The sequence below is a fragment of the Liolophura sinensis genome, chromosome 6, assembly GCF_032854445.1.
Source record: "Liolophura sinensis isolate JHLJ2023 chromosome 6, CUHK_Ljap_v2, whole genome shotgun sequence".
NCBI lineage: Eukaryota > Metazoa > Mollusca > Polyplacophora > Chitonida > Chitonidae > Liolophura > Liolophura sinensis.
Genome location: NC_088300.1, coordinates 33,611,846 through 33,632,384, shown reverse-complemented (window position 1 = coordinate 33,632,384; position 20,539 = coordinate 33,611,846). Strand labels below are relative to the sequence as shown.

General features: G+C 40.4%; 1 protein-coding gene across 1 annotated transcript in view; it reads right to left on the bottom strand.

Moving 5' to 3' along the window:
* The window catches only part of LOC135467115 (neuroligin-4, X-linked-like), a 69,703-nt gene extending 50,570 nt beyond the window's left edge, over positions 1 to 19,133 (bottom strand). The window contains exon 1 of the mRNA XM_064744876.1: positions 18,659 to 19,133. Coding sequence (XP_064600946.1) covers positions 18,659 to 19,133 — 475 coding nt within the window. The remainder of the gene's footprint in view (positions 1 to 18,658) is intronic.
* Positions 19,134 to 20,539: the final 1,406 nt, after the last annotated feature.

The following is a 20,539-nucleotide window of genomic DNA, read 5'->3' as shown; positions in this document are numbered from 1 at the left end:
ACTCGTTTACACACGATCGCAAAGCGGCCACCAAGGGGAAAGAAAAGCGTAGTCGGTTTATCTCAATCCCGATGTGTTGAAGGCAAACCGCACTTTCTCTTAATCATTTTCGAAAACCTAATCCTCTCTTACAAATGAATGATCACTGAGTACAGTGTCTCTTGTCGTCACAATGCCCAATGCTTACGGAAAATCCGTTTGAATTTTTATTTTGCTTCAAGAAACAACGTTAAGAGATTACATTCAACTGTATTATAATGAATATTTTAGCCTACATGCAAAGGTGAACTAGGCTAGTACAAAATTTTGTAGTGCTTTTGTAAATATGACGGGAAAAACACGACGAATCGATTCCAATATAAGCTAAAAATTGTTTTCTTGCAATCCATGAGTATATTATACGTTACCAATTCACTCACAAAGGCAGGACAAATCTTGATAGAACACACATTTTAGGCGGAATCAGCCTAGTTATTCATATCGTAGTACTGCAGTCCCTTGGGATATCACGAAGAAAACAGATACCAAACAGCACATCTCCAATAGAAAATAATGGAAGTTTGTCTGCCGATAAAATGTTATCATGAGAAAGTATATTTGCATATCTTTCACTAGGAATGCCATAAAGACATGTGTTATCAAATCTACTATTGCGTTCCCTGTATAGGTCATACTTGTGCCCCTATATGAAGGCATCAGCAGTAGATTTGAATCCGTGTTTACTTGAAGATATAGCTAGGAATGTGATAACCGTGTTTGCCGCACGGAGAGTCATCTATCAGCCCATATAATCTGGTAACGATTCCAACGAAAGCTCTTATCTACTTCATGGATTTACTGACAGTTATATAATGTGCGCTGTGGTGTGAGTGTCATCGCATAGTGTGGTCCAATATGTTTATATATTTGTGCGGTGCGTTAAGATATACACACCGGGCAACTGCTTATTGCCTATCGTCTGCTCTATAATGTGGAAGTCGGTGATAGATAACCCGAGAGTAAAGAAAAACAACGAGGGGTGCAGATTCCTCTTCGATCGCATCTGTCAACAATTACTGTTACACAAACGGGTACGTCGAAAGGAGAAGGTGGTAGAACTAGGAGTGGCTGTCAGCTCGGCCCAAGCTGTTGCCTTCGAGTAAGTGGCTTCACCCATAAACATTTCCTAACCAATTTTCACGATCCATTCCCCAGACCCTTTGATGTTGCCGCGTTTTTTTTTTTGTTTTTTTTTTTACATGATGTCCTGGGCCATAATCCAGTGAAAGACTCTCGATAAATTCCCCTTTGGTCCTTGTGCATGAATTCAGCTGCGCGTTTATATCGTCAAAGGGCACCGTGATACGAATTTTATTGTAAGTTTTTTCCGAAGGTTCTTTATGGGCGCATGACGTTCTAGATTGTCTGCATAAAGATCTTGGTCCAAGATGAGGAACCGTTATGTTTTAGCGAATCTACAGATCTGCAGGCCTACATACATGATGAGATCGATGTTGACGGTACGGTCGGGCACATATGATCGGTTTCAATCAATGTTCACTGAGTACAGTCCGGGGGGCAGGGCGAGATATACAATAAGTGTTGTCATATACAACAACTGGGTGCAACGGAAATTTTCCCATTCAATGCATTGGACGTCATGATCAGTGATAAGCGAAACGGCAACAATACGATCAAATGATTCAAACGTCTGGATGTGACACACAGTAAACAATGGCCTATTTCTCATGATTGACTCACATTGCCGAACACAATAAATTCGCATCCGGATGGATTTTCTCTTCTTCATAGTCGGACGCTATCCTAATTACTGAGGCATAAAGTGTTTCTCCGATTCCACTTGAACACATAGTCTGACGTTGACTAGATAGCTGTGTCTGATGACAGTGGCGTGCAGAAAGAAATCTAGCTGGGCTTTCACACGCTGTCATCCGCAGATACAAGAGATTCTGTCGTCTAAACTTCAAACATCTGGAACAAATACCATTGTTTCTGGCACTAAAGACCACTTTCGCCAGTCATGTTTCCATCCGTATAAGCAGAAGGTTTTATAGATCGCGCAATATCATATAATGATATATCGCTAGATTGACTGGAATTACATGTATTGCCCACCTCTCCGACGTGATATATTTGATCCAGATTTTCAAGTACCGTATGCCTAAGAGACGTAAACCCCATATCAGGCTAAAGGATTTTATTTGTCCTTCGGGCTATAGTTGGAATAATTACAGACAGATGGTTGTTGATTTATCCTTAAAGTTTATGAAACCCCAGAGCATATGTGGCGTGCCTAAGGTGTTGTTTTATTAATGGTTCATACTTTTAAAACGCAAATGTTTTAACATGATATATGGTAAATGTTGTAAATTGAGAGTGCTAGCATCTTAAAACGTTGCGCATCGCAATGATTGGTTACATGCCTTTTTAACATTTATAAAGAAAAAAGTATGAAGGTATGGAAAAATAATACCAAAAAGTGATAATTTGGTACTGACAGTTATTGATTAGAACACACTGTCTTAGCATTCTGTGAACTTTTAAATACTTACGTTTAAAACTTTGAAGTATTATCCCTTTTTCTACCTCTTCCTGAATATTGGATTTAACATCATTATACTTAATACACTGCATTTCAGTTTTATAAGTGAAAATATAAATACTCGCTAACCATGTTATTTCAGTTTACATCTTTGTGGTACTTTCAGACCTATATATCTCTGGTAATCTTTCCTAGTATTGTATTTATACTTAGAGCTCAAAGCTCGGGTAATTCATTTCGGGACAATTTTGCGTGCACTTATTGAAAGTTCGATGGAGAGCTAGCCGGGGAGTCCATTCACGGCTGACTTGGCTTAACCCCAACTGCCAGTATAACCTGCACTTCTTGTGAGAGGGTTTTTAACTGAGTTCCATTTGGGGCTTGGCAATAAACTGAACTGTAAAGAAGCTTATGTATGGGACACGTAGAAGGACACAAGAGACTAATTCAAAACCACGAAATTATCCTCCCTCTCCAATGGGACGAACGGTCACTCTAGATTCGTTCAAATCCCCACCACCAAGAGCCGAACAAAAAGGTCAGTGGTCGATGTTTCTATTCGACTTTTGGGCTACGGTCCGAACTACAATACAGTTAAAGGGCTGACGACTGATAAACATCCCAGACAGAAGTAACCTTTGGTTAGTGTTGTACACTAATACAAAGTGACTCTTGTTTCGAAGGATCAGCTTATTTCACGTGTGTCTGTGAAGCGCACATTTACAGAACACCGAGCAAGTGGAACATCAGCGCATTTAACATCCTTTTACTTCCTTGTCCGCAATATATATTCCAAGATACTTTTGAAACGTGAAACTTTTTTCGCACAGTTTTTATCTACCGTTTAAGACGAGAATAGCAAAGGGCTTTTTCTTAGTCCTTGGTTGTGGACAATAGAGCAATTTGCACTGTGGTACATGTAACACTTGCGTGTGTGAATGACAATTTTCTTCTTCATCCCTTCTTTTCACAAAGAAAGCCCTAATGAAAACAGGCACTACCCAATTTTATTTCAGTCCTGTAAAGATAGAATTTGACCTAACACATAGCTTCTTCAGACAAAATGTTACTAACTACATATACTGGTTCACTGATGACAGAGATGAGTATCGTTTAAGCCTATCTATTGAAACTTATTGGGCACACGTCCAGGAAGCACACACCAGACTGCTATATTTTTAATTTTTTATTTTAATGATTATTTGTTCAGATAAGATCAATTTTCCCTCCTTGGAACTTTAGATCTCTCATTTAAAGAGATATGTGGAAGTAGCGCTCTGGACTATAAGGTTGGCAGTGTGATGTACACATGTTGACGATATAATCCTGGTTGTTTGCTTTATTTGTATCCCGGGCACCACAAGCTTACACACTAGTCTAGACAAGTAAACCGGAATCGGCATACAACAGCGGGAAATTAAACAAGAGAGACACTTCAGATAGTCTCATCAACTCCCGAATAGCGTGACGGATCGAGTAGAAATTAGACTGCTCTTGGCAAAAGGGATCGTTTATCCCTTGTCTGTTGAGTTATCAGTCTGCCTGTCTGTCCGTATATCTGGTCGTCGGCACGCATGCTTGATCTAGCTAAGTCAGTTAAAACTTTATGGACAGACTCTTTTATAGATAAACCCAACGCCTTACACATTTTTGGCTTCCACAGTTGGATGTGAGGTTACATCGATTTACGCAGCGCCCGTGGCAAAACAGTTAAGTCATTCCAGACATAGGCGTCGATGCCGATCGAGGCAAAGGAATATTGTTTGTAGTTAAGTCATTTACCTAAATTGTTACAGCCGTAATACCCCGGAAGTTGATATTGAATCCCTACCGGGTAATTTGCATTTCATCAGGCGTGTGGTAACGCTACACGACAGAGCCATCCATCATGGCGGGGGAAAATTCCTACACTGACGAATCGATGCACAAACGAATGTGGAAATGGCGGAGAGAGATTGACGGAGCATCATACAAAACCGATCTTGTTTTATTTAGGTTTTTTCCTAGACACCCACTTTTCTAGCTTCCTCCCCAAGCCACTACTCCCCGCCCACTCAATCAAGTCAGTTTAAATAATGAATATTCATATTCAATTATCACCCATACAGAGTATTGCTAACTCGAGATAAACTGGGCGAAATCTATTAAATTATGACCCACGCTGAATACCTTTACAGTCCCTCTTTACAAGGGCTTCTTCGCCTGCAGCGACCGAGTCATTTGTAATGAAAATCGCAGCATCAAGGTATTAGCATCCAGGTTGCGCGAAGGGTTTTATAGGGTCAAGACAGCTTTGTGTCTCAGCAGTTATCGTGAAGTAATTTCAACCGCAGGGCAACAAATTTCAACACCGCGACGACGGAAATTACAATCATTTATTTTGATATATTTTTATGAGACGTCGAGTTTTGTGTGGCGACAACCTGGTAGGACATACGGTTATCTGAAGAGGGAACACGGATTTGCCGGTACATGCTTGAGCATCTCTTGACCTTCAGAAAGCCGCGCTCCAGGCGGTCAGTTGACGTCTTTCACGTTCTTCTGCGGCGCGATGGTGCAAATGAAAGTGCCGGTTAGCAATTCCTGGGCTTTATTGACTGTCCAGTCCTACGTTTTCTGGAATTACACACTCTTTGATTACCGGAGACAGCGATTTACCGAACGCTAAAATGTTATGAACATGAAAGAAGTTTACATTATAATGGAGTAACTAAATTTGAGTTCTGAGCTGTTTTATACCGCGGATGTTGTTTAAAAATCATTAAAACGGAGAGTGTTAAAATTGATGAAAAGGGTGTTACACCTACTACATTCGACAGACATGCATTACGGTGACGCACAGAAGCTGTCGTGATCTGGTTACAAAAAAAAGTTTAATGCTAGCTACATAAAGCAAGGAAATTCAAGGCAAGGCAAGGCTAGCTACATAAAGCAAGGAAATTCAATTCCTCAGAATTGAGAAAGTCAAAAACACTATCCTTAGATAGGGACAACAAGAACATCGTCATCCGGGATATTAGCGGTGACGATTTTTTTTAGGAGCGCGGAAACTATTTTGTCTAGTGCGTGTGCTATTCAGAATGCTATGATGTGTAAATAAATCTCATTAAATTAGCCACTCTTTCCAAATAGCCAGTTAGTTTCACGTTCAGAGAAATGCATGTATAATCCAATTTGGTCCTAATCTTAATTTACACAGCAACGTGTTTTTAAGGAGCTTGGTTGGCACTTAATCTGGTTGTTCATTACACAAGTCGTGTTTCGAACGAGTCTCGTCGTAAGCAGGACGGCTGCACACATATTTATTTGATTTATTTCATCAGTGTTCTTCGCAATACTCACTTATACGACATTGGTGAAAGGTACCTATGTCATTGCGCCGCGCGGCCATGGAGGCCCAACTCTGCATACAAAAGCATTGTTATTAGAAGAAGGGAAGACTAAGTGTATATATATATATATATATATATATATATATATATATATATATATATATATATATATATATATATAAATATATTATTCTAATAATATATATATATATATATATATATATATATATATATATATATATATATATATATATATATATATATATATATATATACACGCATGCAAAGTATCCCACATAAAGTTTAAAAAGCATATATTTTAATATTTGGGACATTGCTGAACCAAGATATCGACAATCAAAGTAAGAAAAATCGAGCACGTGGAGACATCCGAGAGCACTGCCATGCTATCAATTTTAACCAATCGGGTGCGAGTTATTTCTATAACCCAAGGTCACACGTTTCTTCTGTCATCACGCGATCTGTGTCTTGCATTTTAGCCGTAAGGCCATGCAGTACCAGTGAGGCGACATCGCAGAACACTGTGACTGGGCTCGATTAGATTTGTTTCCACCCCTTTCCGAAAAGAAAATTATTATGTGTTGTCTTTTATTTTGTAACCGGACATTACAGGCAATCTCCGTGTACTCGCACGGGTTTACGGTGAACGCAGACAGGAGGGAAGTCGGAATCACCCAACTTCATGTCTTAAGTTAATGCTTAATATTTGCGGACACTCCAAAAGGTTTAGAAACGTATATGTTCAAAAATACACCATCGGTGTTAAAACACTAATACAAAGTCGATATACCCATAATAGCGAATTCCATGCGAATGACTTATTTGCTGAAAGTAGCGGAACAGTAATATAGGTCTAGATCTTCTTTAACGACCCATTTAACCTTGTTAGAGGATATTTGACCTCCTCCAAACCACACGAGACTATATATGTTATATTTATAGTCCTGTGTGACCAATTCTGTTCAGTTATAGGCATGGATATACCTCGATGAATCCATTGGGGTCGATAAATTAAAAAAAAATGTATCGCGCTAAAGCAATTTCACCATAAAGTCAAATCTGATAAACACCTAACCTATATATTTTTGTTGACACTAAATTTAGTAATTTATACTTATGCGATTGCATCTTTGTTCTTTTATGACATATCATATCCGTTGCAAATCGCAATATCTTTGCAGGTCAAGGCGGATCAGGACAATGGCATAGACTCCAGGCAGGCACGATTTACGATTCCTGGACGAAACCAGTTTATGGTGTAATCCTTACTGACACGGGAAATATGTTAGAATGAAGTCTGGGTTTATTGTCTACCGTTGACAAATGTGAGGAGGAATCAGAGTTCAGCAGGATCTATACATAATATCCTCAGAAATCCTTGTCTTAGAAATCCGATCCCTATTGCATTCCTCGATCTGGGTAACATTCCAATAATGGTAAAAACAGAATTTGCTCAGTTGTGAATATTGGGTGACTGTGATTATAACCTAAATAGTTTACAGTGTACAGAAATTTTCGTAACATGCCCGAGAACAGATGTTGTGTTTGTCTATATTTGTTTTTTTTTTTTGTTGTTTTTTTTTGGTATTAACCATGCCAAGCAAGTTATATACACGAAACCTCATGGGGTGCTGTATTGTGTCTTTCACGAACATATGGCAACTATGCTCGCAAATATAAATAAAACTAATTGTCTACCATACACATACACAAGGTGTGTGCCAATGCTACAAATTGCTCCATTAAATTTGCACGTTCCCATTAATGTGTACCATTATTGTGCATTTTAAACGTGTATAAGATTGTGTACACATATCGCTTGCATCCCACACATAACATTACACCATTTTTAGAACATAAATAAATTGCGCACGAAAGGTAACTCACAAACGTAACAAGGTCTACGCTTTTGTGTACTGGAGGTACACAAAAAATATTTACATCTGTCTTACACACTGAAGTGTACATACATAAAAGTGCAGATATTTATTTTCGTTACACTGTGTGCACCTGTTATAGAAAAAGTACTAAAGCGGACCAATAGGAAGGTCGATCCCTTGTCCCTATTAATCGTTGTCTTCAGAATGATTTGTGTTATATGCCCTAGCGCTTTTTTCTTGTAACCTTACTGAATTATAGCATCTCAGACAAAAATCCCTGCCGTCCACTCAGTGCCAGTATATACTGACAACGGGCGGACCAATTTTAAAATCTCATGGGTATCGCGTTGAAGTGGTTACATGACTGGACCATGCTCCCTGTTGAATCACAGACTCCTCTGCTGACAAGACAGGCGCAACAACTATAGCGACTATAGAATTTACCTGAGCTTGGCGACTTGCTCTCTTTACACACGTTATACCCAGCGAGTACACGTTTATGTAATGTAGACTGGAACAGATTTTGCCATTGTGGTGAACCCTATTTATCCAATCAAGGTGGCACTTGTGTACGTGGAATCCTGATTTAATATCCCAATCTTGATCAGGCCACTTGTAGAACTTGATTGATTAACTAATTAATAGACTCATGTATTTATTGATCATTTCATCACGTTAAGGCGGCCTATAACATGTCACACAATGGCTTAGTTCGTGCTTGTCTCGTAACCAAGTCGACAAAAAAAACCCTAAGGATTGTTAGGTCTGCAAATACAAACTAAAGATGAAAATCAGTATGCATGTTACTAATATGGAAACAGCGGCGAAAATAAATGATATTTTAAAAAGTTACATTTAGAGCCTGCAGGCTGTTTTGAGAAAATAGAAATTCTCATCCCTTGGGAAATATATTCTCACATATGACTGGTAGTAGTGTAGGCCCCGTGTATTTCCCCGAAGATTAGACCTTTTCCAAGAGAAAACGCTTTGTTAAGAAAGGGCAATGTTATTCTTCACAACACTGATGGCAACTTGAATAGCTCGGCAGCAAGTTTTTGTGTTTGTCGCAGCGCTTTGCATCAATAATGGATCTGTTATGATATTATTAGCTGTTTGCTGGGATTTTAAGTGTGTCGAGCAAAGCTCCTTTCTTCATCAGTTGATGCCCAGAGAAATAGGACGAGCTCAAAGCTGCAAATATGGTTCTCTAAGTGCTTTGATTTCTTCTGGAGAAATGCCTGCAGCACATACATCTGCTCGGTAAACAAAGAGCACGTCGATTCTAGTTTTTCTTTCTGTATAAATAAAATATTGGACTCCGTTACCTGTATGCCCAGCTATTCATTATGTAATAAGTGTCAGTTGCTTGGATGGCTGGTATCGCCTCTTATACCAATAGGCTTTTAACCGATGAAGTCACGTGCTAGAATAAAATAAGTGGTTGTGGCTTGTTCTAGCTACTTTTTCCTAATAAACACATAAACCTAACAGCCGATGTAAATTAGGTGAAACTTTTTAACCTTTGATATAATGTTGCATAATACTCGGTCCAGTTAAATAAAACAAATAATGATTGAATTGGTCAGAGCATATATAGACAGTAGTGTCCATAATGGTTATGTTGTATACCGGTGTGACGACTGGGAACAGTATTCTGCACGTTGAATGAATATGAATGATGCCCACTTGTGTTTAGTTTCCATAACTATGTTATCCTATGTAACACTAGATCTCAATTACATCGCAATAAATTTCCGTTCTCTGCATGGTTTACTGTAGCTAATTGATATAAACCAAAGAAAGACAAACGTTTATTGTGAGACGAGATAAATTAAAGAGGCAACCCTATATCGAGATGCATGTGATTTGAGTTAAAGCAGATAACTCTCGCCGCCAGCCGTGTAAAGTGACAAAAGCCATCAACCGAGTTGCGAACAACGGATTTATTGGCTGCTTTCCTGGACATAGACTGACCTAAAGATTCAACACTTACTCGCCTTGTTCCATAAACCTTCAACTGGTTGCCACGAGAGGGTCAAATGGAACCATTCTTCCAAATACTAATCATACGCAAAACATTCTGTAAATGGGCAAAATCACCATTTTGCGCAAAAAGAGTTGTGAGGCAAAGCACAAGAACTGACTGGCTTTGTGACTGCCTAATATATGTGTATATAAATGTATTTGTTTCTGTGAAACGGTGTTGTGAAACAGCAATTTCTGCTCGCTTTGTGTTATCATCATGCAGTCATATTAATAGTATAACGAGTCTTTCGCTGTATGCATTCCACCTGAAATTTGAGTATAAATATACATAGAGCTTTTGATAGCCAATATCTTCTTCTCCGCCTTTATCTTACACGGCAGCAGATTATACCCTGTGCTTCACCATAGCGTGATATTATTCCTTGCCCTAGAAGTACAACTACTCTTACATTTTCTCCGCTGTGCTCTGTTGCGATGACATATACTGTACAATTTCTATTGCAGGCCGTTTGGTTGCCGTTTGCCTTTGACTTATTCCTTATGTCACATTGGGCACTCAAAGTTTATGCAATGTCGTCTGGTCTATTGGTATACGACGCAGTCTCCGGTAGAAAGTAATCGAATAATCCCTGGTAAGTTCCACAAGCATCAGGGCTTTTGCATAATCGTCCGAAGACATTTCATTTTGCTAATGGCCATCTGAACGCCAAGCAAATATCATTAATACTTTACAATCGGAACGTGTTATATCAGCAGAAATGACACAGAAATGTAATAAAGTCGTCGTAACTCGCTGACTTGAAATTCTCCACTCATCTTCTCTCTGGCGGACGGAATACACCAGCCGCGAACAACGAGCTCAAGGCCAAGCCTCCCAGCTTCTATCAAGACTACAATATTTCCGATAGCACTTGTCTAACTGAATTATAATTTCCATCGGTTTGAGTACACGGGATCCAAATCTAATAAACCCCATTCACTAATATGTTTTTCTTAAGATAATGTGTTTTGCGTAAGCTTTTCTCCTTTCATATTTCACCATAATGCACGAGTTACCTCGAGGGCACGTCTTGAGGGACTGAGCCTTTGGAAAGATAAACCACTGTGTGATAGTGTGCCATTAATAGCATAAGTAACAAGCGCATAGCGGCATAAGTTGGCACAGCATTATATGTTCTAACTGCATTATTCTTACAGTTACATAATTCCGTTACAGTATTATACTTGAAACTACACAGCCATGTCGTCCACGCACGAATTCGCTAAGGCTATTACTCGACACACCTTGAGACAGTTTTTCCACGGCAAGAAACATAAACAGTAATGTTTTAATATTTCCCCCGCTGGATACAACATTAGGATATTAAACTATGATTTAATCATGTAACGCCCGGATGTAGATGACTACTTGATGTTTTATAATTTGATCAACTATTAATTTCCATCATTTCTTTTCCCCCTGTCAATGTCCTTTAGCTACGTTTGGGCAAGTAAAGGGTTTGTGTTATATGATTTCCTCGCAGTTTTAAAATATCTCCATATCGACACAATTACGAGAGAGCATGTTCTGTTGGAAATGACAAGTACCTCTAAATAGGCATGACTTTTTATATATACAATACTCACATTTTCACTCATGAAGAAAGACGTCAATATGGAGTATACGGTGTTCATATGTTTAAACGCATATATATATATATATATATATATATATATATATATATATATATATATATATATATATATATATATATGGGGGCTATCATACTTAAGGGATTTTTTTATGGAATTTGACAATTATATTTTCGTCCCGATACGTGAAAACTCTATTCCGCCTATCAACTTGTATAGGACAAATGCCTGGATCGAGACATAAAATTGCCGCTATAAACCTGGTGGAGGATTGCTGCGGAATTCAAATATAAATGGTTGAGGGACTTCCGGTGAACAGGATGGCGGCCTTTTGCCATCGAGTGAAAGGATTCTTGGCGGGTGTTCGTCTTCTTCGGAGCATACTGAGACCGAAGTGTACGGGTCATTTCTCTTGGGTAACAAGGCTCTTTGCTTACCTCCCCACTCCCCGGCCGTCTCAAGACAATCATTATTTACGGTAAGTTTACGGCAGCAAAAGGCAAAAATAAGTGAATTTGACCAGACAAAGGTTAATTGAAAGCGTTCTTTATCCCTATTGATTTTTCTGCACTTTTCCAAAAATGGCAAAGGATCATTAATTTTTATCACACAAAGGTTATTTTGAACTAGTCGAATTACCTTGCTTCAAAAGACCTCGGCTGGTCCACCCGAAATACAAGTACTTAAGTACTTTTTCAGTTGGATAAGCGCAGATGATAGCGGATTTTATAACGGAAAACAAGTGTGTCATTCCCAAATCAATTTCTCGTGGAGATGAGGTCCTCGAGCACGGTTTCTCACAAATTCAAATATGATAACTGTCAAAGGAAGCAACGGTTTTGCCTTATTCCGTTTTATAATTTTTTTGTTACTTTAATTCCTTTTTTATCGCGAAAGAAAAATAATTTCTAACGGCAAAATCTAGATTAGTATCTGTAAAAAGATCGGAAGATCGCCAAATGCTGCCCATAAATATCTCAAATGTATCGACTGATCATAAATAAATGATGCACTTGACTCAAGGCGCCATATAAAGATTTAAGGCGCTTTTGAAGTTAGAATTTCTAAGATGTTGTGTACACGTATACTATGATATACGCAGGGTTCTTGCAGGACCTAACCGCTCTACATGTCCATAATATGTATAAAAACACTCATCCACAAATCAAAGCATGCGTTACACAGTTCGTGCTTAAGTAAAAAATAAGTATATACATTAATAAATCACATGATGATATTTAACGTTTACATATACAAAAGGACACGTAGATGTATATCGAAAAAAAAAGCTTTTAATATTTAGACCTGTTTTTTTCACCTTAATATTACAGAACTACTGTTACGCAGGAATTATTATAACGTATGCATTAGGCATATTTGTTTGTGTCTCTATACATGTGGTGTACGTTATTCTCTGACAAATTAATGCGTAGCTATACCTGGCTACACCTTATCGGGTCATATCAAAGATTTTAAAAATGGTACTTGTTGCTGCATCGTTTGGCACTCAGCACTAAGAGGTTAGAGCCGGGAAAACAGGTTGGCCCGGTGTCAGTATAACGTTACTGAGTGAAGTGAAATGCCTGGTGTCTCTGGTAAGATGCTTCAGTGGCTGCAGCACTTTGGCGGCATGGACTCGCCCTGCCACAAGAAGACACTTAGAGAACACATTACATATTCAATTTTTCGGATAATGTGTCTCGGTTCTGGCATGAATATTACGAATCCTAACGAGAAAATGTAAACATGAACAAGATTTCATCTCATAACTTTGTTGTTGAAACGGTCGAGAATGCTTTGCCAGCTTCATGTACACGCTTTCTTATTATTATTTAGTCAGTAAAAATTTCAAGCTTTTTTGTTTGCTTCATCACAAAACTCATCGTTTTTTATATATACTCCTTCTAGTAAAGGATTACTTTGCCGCATTCTCGGTTTGGGGACCAATACTGCCAAAACTGCCGGCATAAAAAATCTGCCAGAATAAATATTCGTACCTTGATTGCTTAGAAGACAGCCGCTGAGACAAGTTTGTAATGTTCATCCCAAAAATGACAAGAAATTTGCAAAGATCGACTTAACTTGTCCGAGTTTAGCCGGGCCTAAAGTCTGCTTTATGTCGTCAAGCCAGGAAAAAATGAAGGAAACCAAACGCTTCAATTTGGGAGAGAAAATGTGTCAGCAGAATTCAATAAACGAGTTAGCTGGGCTTAGACGACTGCCGGCTTCTCGGAATACAAATCGGCCCCAGTGATTATGTAAAAGTGGTTTGTATGCTCCTGTGGCGTTTTCGTGGGGGATACGGGCTCAGTTCAAATCAGTTAATGGAGCTATGGAGCGGGCCATGGAGAATATAAGATCGTCCCGTGTCCTGTTCTGCACCCAAAATCCAGCTCCTTAGTTATCTGGTAACACAGGGCTGAGATGGAATAGTTTGAACCAACAACGTGTCGAAACATTCTCCGGGAAGGCCGAAGCAAACATCGCTCGGCATGGACACCGATAAAAAGTCCATTTCCTTGTTGCCAGTGAAACAGTTACCCTGTCCAAACGAGTTCTCACAAACCTCTTAAATTACCCTCGTCGTTTGTGGAGGAGATACATGTATCCACAGTGGAGCAAAATGAACACACAGAGCTCTTCGATCGTTGAGCTTACGAGTTGAATGCAATCAACTAAAAGGCTCTTTTCTGCGTGGACTATCCCCTCGCGCCTTAGCTTCGAGAGGCGCTTCCTTCTATCCCCAACAGGCCACTGCGACACGATTTGTGTATCACAACGCACGGGGCTATCTCACAAAGACAAAGCAACGGTCGCGATAACAGGCACAAGTCGATGGGTCGGTCGAATGGCGCAAAATTACAGCTAATTAAAAGTCATTTAGCGTTTCGTCCCTAATCGGCATGGCGCAGAGCTAATTTAAGGCCACGACGGACGATGGAGACGAGATCTCTACGCGTGACCGCGTCATTGGTGCCGAGCAGTTCAGGCCGGTGTTTATAAATACCACCGCCGCGGAGACAATGCGACAAGACAGCAGAAAAAAGCCATTGCCGACCGACGTCCTTTCAGTCTTCAGGAACAATGGCACATGGACAATGGAAAGCGAGCCCAGAAATAAAAGCCATGTTGGTTTGAGTAAAACAGACAGCTCGGCCCTGTGACCCAACGTACTGCCTGCCCAGACCAGCACAATGATAATCAATCCAAAACTGGGATTCTGTCGTGACAAAGACGGTCTAAAGCAATGTCAATCGAGCCGGTGCGTCTGTTCTCTGCGTCCGTTAAGTCAAGTCAGTCAGGCAGTAAACGAAACTACTACTCAGTGTATGCGAACAATTAATTTATGGTGTTCCCTTTTATAGTCATTATAAATCGCGAAGATTTCACGTGCCTAGGCTTAAAAAGAAAGTGAACGATCGCATCCGTAGACAAAGTAGTTGGAGCTGAAGCCGCACCCGCGCCCTCAGTAATCAATTTGCGCACAGTCCTTAGCCAGTTATTGTATCCATATCCATGTAAGCTCCAAGTCGGGACCTCTTAACTGCCCTCTTAATGTATAACCTCTGTCTCCTATTGAGCTGTCCTTAATATGCAAATTTTTTTTCTAGACAAGGACAACCTTTGCAATACATGTAACTTAGGCTTGAAGATCTGCATCCACTTTAACGTAGAATCGCTCATCTGTATTTTTTTTTCCATTTACTGCACCAAGACTGTTTGACCAAGTCTAGAAGATAACATACACAACAGCGCCAGACAGAAACTGCAGGCCTAAAATTCGCGTTGTGACTCCTCTATCTGGGTACTGCTAGTAACCCTACCCTATAATATATAATAATCCATATATACAATGGCCAGGATTTTCAGTACCACTGAGGCGCGTTTTGGTGTTAAACTCAAATCCAGTCTGATGGAAATTGTTCATATATAAATGGTGCGAAGTACAACCAACATATAAGATTGCATAAAAGCTCACCCGACCCTTGAGTTGCAAAGTCGGTGTCATCTGGCGCACCATGATAGTGGGCGTGCGACAATGTTTTAACTGTGTAGTTCGTACACGTAATTGTAATTTTCTAGTTTCCACCTTGATTTGCATTAAGTAACACTTAGAGTTACATAGGCGCTGTACACGTGTTAGCTATTGTATCAATAGCGCGCTGAGCGAAATGTACTTACGATGGTATAGCTACATGGTTTGAACTTTACTGTATACTGGCACGTTGCCAAATATGACTGGACGAGCAGACGACACGATATCATGAAGAGAAACAGAACAGAATGTAACAATTGAACAAATAAGGGTGTGTTCATATGATAACGGTATAATTTGTCATGCTGTTTCAGACTGAATAGATAGCAAATAAAATGTTAACCAATTGAAATTATTACATGTCTCATAATGACGTCACACCATGAAAACTCGGTAGACAGTGTTTGACTGACTTTTTTGTGAGCACACATACAGCTTCTAGTACGGCTGCATTATGCTTAGATTGACAAAAGAGTATGTCTGAGATCAAGTACAGAGGACACCACATGTTCGAGACATAAAACAATTTCAATTTTACATTTTATTGTATTTCTTTTTTTTTTTTGTTTTGTTTTGTGCCGGCTGCAGTTAATTGGAAGTTTACACCTTGACGGCTGATATTGTACTTCGTGCCATCAATTAACCGGGTTTCTTTACAGGGTGCAATAAATGTAAAGGCATATATGCTTGAATAAAAATATCGCACCTGGCATAGATGCCCATCCAATTTATTCTGTGTATAATGGATATGTTGCTATCAATTACATTATATTCAGTTCTTTCGTAAGAGGTTTAAACCTTTAGCGATTAGTGGTTACTGTAGTATAAGTTAAGTAGCAGTATTCTCAGTCCCTTGATAAGAGTCTAAAATCGTGTTTCGGTCGGAGAATAATGCCGTACAAGTAAAGTAACATTACAGCCGCTCTGTCCAGTGTATATTTTTGATACTACATATTGCTAAATGACCCTACTGGGCGAGAGTACTAGTGCTCATACCAACACCAGAAATAGGGCTACACGTAATTACCTCTTGCATGTACATGCACACGTCTGTCTGGCTAGATATGTATATATGTATTCTTAGAGTTTTACGTCGTACTTAACAATTGACGATCAGGAGTCATTTGGTGTAAATACATATACAGTGTGATTTTTTTTTAGTAGCACGAATTCATTCCTCTAGCGGAGTGATATTTCAAGTCGATTACAATGAACTAAGTTGGTCCCCGCTGTCTCAGAACATTTTCATTAAAATTTTCACATACGCTACCGTTCTGTCGCAGACTCGTATATACAGCTGGATTCAGATTGTTAAAGGATTTTGCAGTCCCAACAAAGCATACGAATCACAACACACTGAGAAGGTTAATGCTGTTACCTTTCTAACGATACATGTAACTACCACTTCAGAATTCTCGCAAATGATGGTGATACGAGGGTTGGTGGTGAGTAGGAAAGTAGTCAAATTCCAATAAACGAGATCGTTATGTTTAAGAACACGTCTAGGTCATAAACGCTTAAACCAGATGTTACACTAGGCAGGCCTGTGATTGTGTATATCTATGAGCAGTTGAGCATCACGGTATACATAGCATCTGAGCCTGAGTGTGCAGTTGTACTTCTTATTGAACAAAACTAATCAATATTATATTATCGTTACCCGGCCATTTACAGTTAAAAGAATACATGCACAGGCAAGCGAAGAGAGCATTAACCAAGAAAAGTGTGTTGACGAGCTACCGTAAGTACGGAATTGATGCAAGCAGATCTCTGGAGACCGTTAGGTTGCTTGGGGAATGGTGGGGGGAAGGTTCGCTCCCTGGTTTCCTTAAACATCTGTCCTTGTCGCTGATGCGTCATGTCGACAGCCTAATGAAGTGGCCAACTATAAGCCCTTTTTCGAGCTTCGCGTCCGTATCCATTCTTAGGGGCTCAAAGTCATCTATTACCACCAGAAAACATTCACACAAACCTCTTGGATGACGAGTGCAAATGAAGACTCTCACGAAAGCACAGCTTGGGTGTGCTGATCGCGCGGTCTAAGGGTCGTCTAGGATCCAGTAGACATCGATTATCACAAGCTTCCGAGCAGTTATCATTTCTATAGCCCAGTGTTTAAGTTTGCTCGGCTTCTGTTTACTCTCTAGGGATTTACTGAATATCGCTAACAGTTACTCTGCTCATAGCCTCTTTATTCATGCGCATATTTGTCGGACTGAAACTTTCGACCGGGGCGACTTTTATATTTGAACGGATAATCAGAAAATCGAACTGTTGATAATTAACAAACACCAGACTCCGGCAATGTTAGGTAATTGCTCTATATATGCCAGTCGGACCTGAATGAAGCTTGATTACAAAAAAAATTCAGGTATTATGGCATTTGGCACATAAGATAAGATCAAAGTGCGATACCACTTCGGCTTAAAAAGAATTGGTTTTGCTTGCTTTAGGCCGAGACAATTGTAGTTAACAATATAGTTATCGGATGTAGCTGTGGGAATGGCATCGAACATCAAAGACGGGGTAATTCAGTGACAGAGTCGCACTATGAATTTAAGCAAACGCTAAGGCCATGGACAGTAAAATTCACTGATTAGGTGCTGAAATCTGTTTATATCTTCAGAATCATAACGCCGTTGCTATCCCTTCAGATCTTGTTAGCAGGTTACATATCTGGGAACACTCTTTGGTGGGCTTTGCGTTGCCAGTGCTCCGGCCTGCGTCTAAGCGATGCCCACTCATGCAGTTTAGAACCAGTAACAGGGTGTATGAGGGCTTTTAAACCGAGGAGCCAATTCACATATTTGCTGACTTGCTTATAATGATTTTTTCTTGTTTTTTCGCCTCTTGCCCCAACAAGTTCGGAGATAGATGGGCTTTGATAAGAGTGCCGTGTAATTTTTCCTCTTGCCCAGTACAGATAAAGTCGACCCCCAACATAGCGGGAGACGAATCACTCTCCCATACATCATTTCTGATAAGCCCAGTCACTCGACGTTCTTCCCTTAACTGAAAGCAGCATATATGTGTTCTTTCCATCAGCCCAAGAGCTAGCCTTGACTACCCTTGACATCAAACGCCAGGCGGAATAATTGCAGATCAATAGCCCACGGAGTAATATAACAGGGGTAGTGAGGCTAAAATCTGTAGCTATCCGAGTACAAATTATAATAGGCCTACGGCGGAGGGGGAAACGGGGAGTGATTGATATGAAAACTAAACCTACCTGGTGTGGGAACGTAAAGATTGAGTGTGAGACAATCCTCTGTTTGTTCTCTCACGAACGGTGTCAGTCGGGCCAGTTGTTCAGCGACCACCTGAGGATACTTTTTCTTTAGCTCCGCATCCTCCACTATCTTCTGCGGGCACACCGGCCTGTGTTTTAACGCCACCCTTACCCCTTTCCACTTTTCCGTCGGACTCGTCGGTGGCATGAATCTTAAACTACCCTTCAATAAAGAAGCGTATTGTAATCCAAAATAAGCCTCGACCGGCCGAAGGTGACGGTTGGGAAACTCCACCAGTCGTCCTCGGACGCGACCATACTTCGTGTCAGCCGGTGTCGCACTCAGCTGTTTCATGAACACCCTACTATCCACAGTTTGAAGACAAAAACTGCAACACAAAATCCCGAATTTCAGTAACGTCCCAACGCCGATACCTGCTGGAGTAAGCGTATAGGGCCTTGTCGTCCAGCCCATGTCGGTGTAATCTGGTAATCAGTTGACGGTTGACGCTTTTCCTGTGTAATCAAGACAATCTCATTGTAGTTTACAACAAAGCTAGCTCTCTTCGCAATTGCCTCCTCACAAATTGCAGGCTATTGTTATGGCAATTTTGCAACACCTCTCCGTATTTCTCAGACTTCCAAAGGTTCCATGGTTCTCGCCACAAATCGAGCGAATCTAGCAAAGCACAGTTGACTTCTTCTGTTTTTGATTCCAGGAGTCAGCCAGATAGCCTGGTCGGTGGGAAGCTTATGGAAGCAGCACTTAAAACAGCGGGCCAGGTAAATAGCCAAAGAGAATCTCAGCGTGAAAATGCGCCTTGAACGTCCCGACAATCCTCCCCAGTGCGTGAGTGTGTAACTAGTACTACTTGCCGGGGCCCGATCCTCCGTTTGGCGTTCAATACAGCCCTCTCGCTGGTATATGGCTATACAGGATGGAGACAGCTTTTACCCCGCTGTTTCTCCGTGCCTATAGTCTCGCAATGACAGTCCTATTGATAACAACACTAGACATCCAATATATCATTGCGCATGCGGCAAGCTTTCGGATCGACCACGCTGCTCAATCTAGTCGCCCACCGTAACATCCAAACGTCGGTCGAGTTCGAGGTGGGTTAGGAAAGATCGGCTGAAGAGCACAGAGACTTTCCTTTGGCCACTGTGTCTTGACAACTCTCCGGGCCGGGTATAATTACTGAAGTGAATTGTCGGTAGTAATACACGCTAAAGGGGTGAAAGGCTTATATTCGGCCAGGCGAATTTTTTTCCCCCAGTTCGCAGAACTGACAGTTGGATGTCTCTAGTGCTTGAATGGCTCGCAATTAATGATGGTCACAATGAGAATTTTTTTCATCTTCCAGTCTTGCTACATAGGCAGTATTCCTATTGTGTAATTGCTGGATATTGATCAAATATCGCTCATGTTCTACACGTCGTAGACACAATCGTCCTCCCTTATGGCAGTTTGAAAGCGAGTGGCGCATCAACTTGGCATGTGTCCGCCGTTTATGACTGATGACGACCGAGTCCGGAACCCTCTGACGGGGCTACGGTTTTTACTGTTACGGATTCAATAGGCTAATGTCGTTACGTAACAATTCAAATGCATGTAATGAGGTAATCTCCTGTGTGGTTTGTATGACAATAAATCCCCTGTTTCCGATAGTTTCAGCACACACCCCAAGGCTCTCCTGAGGTTTTAAGTGGACAGAAAATGATACAAATTACATATGACACGCATTTCTTGATCGCGGACGTCAACGAAGGCCGCATGGGCTTGTTTCGTCAAAACCGTCCCAACGAGCGAATAGTATTCTGTAGAGATGGCAATAATACAATCGTTGCAATCAACTTATCTTGCCAGCCTTGCTCTTATAT